The following is a 7818-nucleotide window of genomic DNA, read 5'->3' as shown; positions in this document are numbered from 1 at the left end:
AGTCTGATTTTCTGTCATTTAAATCCTGCTCTGACACACATGTACTGTGCAAACAAGAGAGAATGTGAGCAGATCTTTGGTGGCACAAATATGTTTACCTTAGGGGCAGGTGAGCTTCCCGCTCTTTACGGTGTCTCTCGCACTAACAATTAATGCTATGTCTCCCTGAGTGCAAACAGTAACTCGTCTGTCACATAGATCTTACTTTGCTGCAGGCAGAGGTGAAATGAGTTTGTGTTACAGAGAGGTAGGAGCTAAAGAACCCTCCCCTGCATGACACTTTATAGCTTGGAGTCACTTCTATAAAACACTGCCCCTCACGTGAGTTTTTGCTGTCATTCTTTGGCTCAAATACTTTTGTTATGACATTCCTCAAAAGTTCCAACTTCTTTGATGATTGCTACTTTACTTTGTCATCTGCACCTGCCTGCTCTCTCTGCAGATAAGGCACATGTAGGAAGGGAGAGTGTGTACGCAGTGGGAGGAAAAGAGGAAGGAGCAGAAGGCGGAGTTGTGTTTTGTACTTTATAGGGTTGGGGAGAAACCTGCCTGTCCGCTTGGAGCAGAAAGAGGAGGAGCCTGTGGGGTGTGGGACTCCAGACAAAGGAGACATATACACACTGACACTGGATCACTGGAACGAGAGGAGGAGGCAGACAGCTGGAGAGCTTCACTTTTTTTTTTACATGAAGACAATCCTCAACTCCTGGACTACTTGGTGCAGGAGTTAAACTTTTCCCCCTAATAGTTTGCCAGCTGTATGGATTCATCTGTGAGCTGAGAGCTGGAGCAGTGGTCACCATATGCTCTCTGTGGTGTGCAGAGAAGTGCTGGTTAGTATGTGTAGGATGGAAAAGTGGGGCTGGCACTACTCACAGCTCCACTCTTAGCTTTATGCCATGGGGGGTTGCCATAGTTACCCCTCGGCTAAGAAGGCAGACAGCAAGACTCTCCAGGCGTCTGACATCAGCGGAGAAAAACTGTAAGTTGTGTTTCTTCTGTTTGAACTCTCTTCAACATACACAAGTTTAGTGTGGTTTTGTTTTGAAAAGGCCTCTTTAAAAAAGGAGAAACATGACTATAGTGCTGGCTCCACATGGTACACTCAGGAATGTTCTCCAGATAAGAGACTGTGTGTGTTACATATTTGTCTGATGGCATCAGTGAAGGTGGATTCCTCTAACAGCGGGAACACATGTGAGCTCTAAACTAAGACAAGGAAAGACTTTATATGTGCAAACACTTTTTTTTTCTCTAGATGAATTTTTTCGAGCCAGCTGGCTGTGCTTGTTTCCCCCACACAGCTCAGCGGAGGTGAAGGTAAACAGACAGCTGGGAGCAGCAGAGCAGGGTCACTCACAGAGGAGCGTGTTTACACAAAAACACAACATCACAAGTAGCTCCGGGTTCATTGTGTTTTTGTGCCGACAGCAACTGGTAGCCAAGAGGCGGTAATTGAGTTAATGCCATGGAGCCAGAGCAGAACAGGATGTTAACAAAAGAAGTTCCTGTGGACATAAGGGGAGTCTGTCATGGTTTGGATTTGCGCTACTGTACCTTTGTTGAGCTAATGTTTACATTCTTTGTCACTTTAACTGTCTCTCTACCTCTCTTGACCTTAACTGGTGAAAAATCAGCCTTTCAGCTAACTTCCCTCTTAAGCCCCCCCCCACACACACACACACGTTCATGTACAGTGAAACCCCCACAGAGAGCAATGTGCTTCCCTTATCACAGTATGCAAGGTCACACTGAATAAACTCTCAGCTGCTGGGAGAGCAGACGTCTAAAAACTGAGCGCAGCAGCTGCACAACTCCACCACACTTTGAAATATTCAGTTTAATCCAAAGCACCAGCTTAAAATCAAGCTTTCAAAGAGCTACAGTAGAGCACTCACCATCCTCATCACAACACCCTACCTGCATCAAAGAGGCCTCCTTATTTACATAAAGTCAAATCATGAAGCTAAGTTTGACTTTCCAGCACATGCTGACATTCACAAACATCATTCCTGCACTCACAAGTTCCCAAGCTGTCAGTGCAGTGTTACTGATTGTTAAGCTTTACCTGTAGCTTATCAGGATGCATCAGCAGAGCACAGCTTTATCATTCACAACACAAGTCTTTGCAGTTATTTGCTGTGTAGCACTGAGAGCTGCAGCTTCATTTACAGTAATTACACTGGTCCTGAATTGACTGCCTTCATTACATTAACTGCTGGTTTATTGGGTCTTCAGGTCTGCAGTTACAGCAGCGTTTGCATGTGTTTGCATGTGTGGGCAGCAGCCACAAAGGGAGAGATAGATTAGAGAGTGTTAGAGTGTAAAACGTGTTATCTGCAGCTTGCAGCTGGAGTAATTAATCCACTGACCTATTGATAGTTTTTGCACTGCAATATTTTCTGTCTGTCTTTCACTTTCTGCCTCTGCCTCATTAACTCTACACTGTCCTCCCAAGGGGAATTAATAACAATAATCTAGAGGAGCGCCCGTATCTGCGGCAGCAGAATGTGAGCCAGCAGATCACACACACAGACATCGTGGCCCTCACAGCACTGCCACCTGGTGTTGACCATGCAGAGTGGCTCGCCAGCAACAGTAAGTAGAGTCCTTTAAACACAGCTGATCGTTTAGGATCTCTTTTCTCCTGCTCCTTATCTTCCTTCATCAACAAACAGGAGCGGATACAAAGAATTATCTTCTTGTCGAATATTTTTCAGCGGTGGCATTTTTCAAGCACATAAACCTGTTCTCAAGCGCGCTGTCTGAGTTCTGCACTCCCAGCACCTGCCCAACAGCCTGTGGACCAGGCGACACGTGAGTTACAGAGCATCACAATGCACTCACTAAAAGGCTTATTCTACTAAAACAGAAAATATATTTTCTCCCTTCACCTCACCTGATACCCGTGGGTGGATTGATACACAGGCTAGCCAAGGCTGCAGTCTAGGGACCCAGAGGCCCCTGGACTGTCCAGTTACTTTAGAGAAAATCTGTCTTGACCCAAACTGGTCTACTAGCAATAAGGACTTTTTTTAAATTAACATCTGATTTGTTAGATATAACTGGCCACAGCTGACCTCCTGCAACCATGGTCAGAACATCAGTTTTGTTTTTAAATGGCATCACCACTCTCACAGTGGCATCAGTCAGAGAGAAAAGATTAAAAGTTAAAGCAGTTACCAGCTTATAAATCCACTTTAAATCACTGTTTCCCTGTAGCATTGCTGTTTTTACTAAAGACTGCTATAATAAATATGCAGTGTATGCCAGTGTGCTCTGAGTGTGTACTGTCATGCAAGGCCACCCACAAGGGGGGATAAAAGGGAAAAACTGGGGAGCAGGTGGCCTAGTGGTTAAAGGCGCTCACCATGTACGCGGGCGGCCCGGGCTCGAATCCGGCCTGAGGCCCTTCACCGAATGTCTCACCCACTCTTGACCCTGTTTCTGACTCTATCCACTGTCCTCCTCTATCTAATAAAGGCACAAAAAATGCCCAAAAATAAATCTTAAAAAAAAAAAAGGGAAAAACTTTCTGTGGCCCAGCTAAATGAGAGGACCTATGAAAGTCAGAAAAATCATAGCCAATTGTAAGGTCAATTTATGATAGCCATATTATACATTTATCCTGAATAATAATCACTCTTATCAAAGAAACAAAAACGGAGTCTTATTTATGCAGTAGCACAATAAAGCTGTCTTAAAAATGTCTACCTTTACTTAAAAGAGAATTGCCTTTCTTTTTTGCTATTGTTAACAATGTGGATAAGCACATTGACTTAACCATTTGGAAAGTAATATCAGACTTCATAGCTAAGCTCAAATGTCAGGAATAAAATAGAAGGCAGTGAAATAAGTTTGACAGAAAAAGAATGAAATAATTGTAAAAAGAAAAAAAGGTTAAATTGGTGAAAAAATAAGTTAAAAGTAGCAAACACTGGTGGTGAAAATGGACCCAGAGTGGCAAAATGAGTTAAAAGTGGCAAAAATGCAATAAAAGCTGAAAAAAATGTGTTAAAGGCAAAAAAGTAGCACAACTGGGTGTAACATGGTGAAAAGCGGTTAAATAGTGGCAAAAATGGGTCATAAGAGAAAAATGTGGTAAATCTGGGTGGAACAGTGACACAAAGGGGTTAAAAAGTGGCATGAATAGGCAATTTGAACATTAGAACCCAAAAATGTCTTGACACACTATTCACTTTTTAGCCAGGAAGCTAGCACTAATGCTAGTGATCCAACACACATGCATTTATGTCATCAATAAATCCTAACTGGAGAGGGCCATTCACTGGGATTTTCAGGGACAGGCCTGCTGCCAAGTAATACAGTTAGCATGATTTTATGCACAAAAATTGTGACCACCTTTGTGTTGCTCAAATGAGATTGTTCAGTGTTCACATCTATATTTACAGGGACCTTTGGCTAAAGAATCCAATTACACAATACTAGTGCATTTGTAAAGAAAGAAAAATCATAATACAAAACCTAAAGCCCTTTCATGGTGAGTTGGATGAAAAATTGCCTCAGGGGTTGTCACTTGAATCAGCTTCATTTGGGCTTAAGTTTAAAAATGGCACAAATATCTGTGTACAAGGCAAAAATGTCCAAGAAGGGCAATGCTTAATTGTTGCATTGGTATAAAAAATTTGCTTTTTTTGGTCACTTGGATGAAAGAAACCTTTGAGACAGATCTTATCGCTATATTACACAGACATGACCCCTTTTTGTCTGATGAAAAGAATGCGTAAGACATGGATACATAAGAATTATCCAAGTATAATCAAGATCTCAAAGCCAGGAAACAAGCTGTTTTTTTGTTAACTTCTTTCAAAATATCACAAGTACAGTTTGTTCAAACATAACATAATGAGTCATCATCATTAACGTTCAAGAAAAGATCAAGTTTAACTCTGTCCTAGAATTACATTTTATTATTTTAAAACATAATTTGCTATTTGCTTTACGAGTCTGAACATCATCATGTTGTGTATTATAGAGACATTTAGACCACTTTTGTCAGCTGAAAACATAAGTAGATGGCTATTTAGTAGACTCATTTATCAGTTAGGGTCTAAATCTCTACATTTGAGCAAAAAGTTTTTAAATTCTGCATTTTGTGTTGGAATGATGCACAGTGACTGCTCTCCACAGTTTGAAACTCAGCTACTGCAACTGGGTTTTTCTTATGGCTGAACTCGTGGCAGATAATGTTTGCAGCACCAGATTTCCTAACCACGCAGTTGTGTTTTTTTGTATTTCAGGATTTATGTTTGGACTGATGATCATGGCAGGAAGCTGAAGTGCTCTGCCCCACTCTACTTTGACTACGCCATGTCGTACATTCAGGAGCTGCTGACTGATGAAGAGGTGTTTCCCACAAAAGCAGGTAGGAAAGGGATTCATTCAGACTGCCCTTTTTTTTTTTTTTTTTAAACAAACCCCAGCATCAGTTTAAGCCTTTATCGCTTCTCTTTTTTCCAGGTTCAGTGTTTCCCACTGGCTTTGTTTTTCTGGTCCAGAAGGTGTTTTTGCTGTTTTTCAGGACTCTTGCTCACATTTACTGGTCGCACTACAAAGAGACACTCGCGCTGGGCCTGCACCCACACCTCAACACACTCTTTACACACCTCACACTCTTCTGCCAGCAGCACAGCCTGTTGGACCCAGAGGACACTGAGCCGATGCAGGACCTCATCGCAGCTCTTGGACAGCAAGGCTGAACCTACAGAGCAGACATAAATGTTGCACACTCACATTTTCTCAGACTTATTTAGCAGTGACATATCTATCAACACTCTGGGCCAGACTGAAACTTACTTCAGAGCATGGATTCATACTTTTAAGGTCCAAAGTTGTAAGATAGAAAAGGACGTAAAGTTTATGAACAGTTCTAAAGAATGAAGGAATTTGTTTCACTACAGTGATCTGTCAATCATATCAGTGCTGTCTGGTTCTTTTGTATCAGTTTTTATGATACTGTGTAAAATTATTGTATTGCATGTTTGTGTATCCCATCATACCTGGCATTATCATATTTCAAAAAGGTCAAAATGTTCAGGATCATTTATAGGGTATCCAGTGAGGCATCTAATGACAGAAAGAGTAATAGAAAAAGAGCCACTGTTACATTTTTAACATTTGCAAAAACCAGAACAGGGTGTAATGATGCAAACGTGTTTAAATAATCATGACAACATTATTTGAATGAAGCAGCTTATCTCTACATCTGCATGTATGCTTCTTTAATCTGTAATAAACATTTATGAAAGTAGATAAAATAACATCCAATGCTGTCTTTATGATTCAAAAGTGATACAGTAAGAAAAACTGAAGATAGAGTGTTGTCGAGCAAATTCACTCTCTTTAGTTTTCAATGTTTTACTCACTTTTTGTACTGAGACATCAGCACATCTCCAGTTTGGTTTCAGAAAAACAGCACCACCTGCTGACACTCTGCAGTCCTGCATGCTTCCATCTTAACCTTCTGCGTCAGCTACGGTTCACTGCAGTGTGTAAATGTTTGATTGGTTGGCTGCAGCACATTGGATCTAAAGTGAAAAAGCCACAACGAGCACAAATTGCTGAGTTTCAGCTTCCATGTGAAGGTGTTGTAAAAAATAACAGCTCTATGTACCAGCAGGCTACTATATATCTGCTGTACGGACATCCTCAAATACCTCTGAGCAGGAGAGTCAGCACTTACTGTAAACCTTTGTCACTGTCAGTGTTAAATTCAGTGTCATGGAGTAAAGCCAGAAAAGTAAAAAAAAAAAAAAAAAAAAAAGTGGAACAATTCAAAAACAAATAAAACTGCACTGTACATTTTTACAGACATGAATATCTGCACCGCTAATCAGTGCAGTTAGCAGCTGGAGCTGCATGCAGAATAAATGTGAATAAGGCTGCATAAAAAGATGCTCCACATGAATATGGAAAATGCCTAAGAATAACTGAGATTATACATAAATTAAATATTAAATAATCCAGTCTCAGCTGTCTGTGCTTCTTGAGATTACATGCAAACAATTCCTTTAGGTACTTCATGTTGGTGTACTCCATCTACAAATCCCAAAGAACACCAAACTTATAAAGCAGAGGTAAAATGAAGTTAATAGTTCCAAATCCATTTATATGAAAATTATTAAAACTTTTTGTCTGAAGAGTATGTTGGACCTTCAAGACAAAATAAAAAACATCCCTGAAATTGAAGTAATGGCAAACATTGCAGTCTGTGAGAGCATTTCTAAAGGTTGTTTTTCAACTGAAATCCAGAAAAAAGTCCCTGCAGCTGCAGGAATCATTTTCATTCACAGAGACAGACCCATGACGAAAGATAATCGCCGCCTTTGTCTGCTTTATTGTTAGAAAAGAATATCCAGGGGCCTTATGGTGAACAATTACTGAGACTATGAAGTCACTCTGAGGTGACCCTTTTGAGTATCTGTCAGCAGAGCAGCTTATAGTACATATATAAGAGGAAAATTTGTTGTAGGGAGTGAGGGAAGTTGCAAAGAGAACCAAAGGAAATATGGTGATTATGTCTTTGGACAAGTTTTTGTTTAGGTGTTGCATTAGGATAGCTGTAATGCTCAAATGTACAGAGGCTGCTGTCAATGCAGGCAGGCCAGGTTCCTGTGAGTCCTGTCCCCATGTGAGGAATGGCATAAAGTCCCAAAAATAAATCCTAAAATATATTGTATTAGGGAGCATGTTTCTGTCTCCTATAACCTCATCCTGAAACCCTGTATGTGGTCAAATAGCGAGAGCGTACTCCCATGTTTTCACATGGTAAAATGGGAAAACAAGTCTTCTAAAATT

At 40.7% G+C, this 7818-nt stretch overlaps 1 protein-coding gene across 1 annotated transcript; it reads left to right on the top strand.

The window, feature by feature from the left end:
* The first annotated feature begins 586 nt into the window (after window positions 1-586).
* Window positions 587-6968, top strand: LOC121514449 (MOB kinase activator 2). Its single transcript, XM_041794556.1, has 5 exons — window positions 587-982; window positions 2459-2598; window positions 2721-2817; window positions 5262-5386; window positions 5482-6968. Exons 1-5 carry the CDS (start codon window positions 900-902, stop codon window positions 5718-5720), a joined length of 684 nt encoding a protein of 227 aa, XP_041650490.1. The 5' UTR covers window positions 587-899; the 3' UTR covers window positions 5721-6968.
* Window positions 6969-7818: the final 850 nt, after the last annotated feature.

The sequence above is a fragment of the Cheilinus undulatus genome, linkage group 9 (assembly GCF_018320785.1).
Source record: "Cheilinus undulatus linkage group 9, ASM1832078v1, whole genome shotgun sequence".
In the NCBI taxonomy this organism is placed as follows: domain Eukaryota; kingdom Metazoa; phylum Chordata; class Actinopteri; order Labriformes; family Labridae; genus Cheilinus; species Cheilinus undulatus.
Note: the sequence above shows the minus strand (reverse complement) of the source record. Positions and strands in the feature narration are given on the sequence as shown.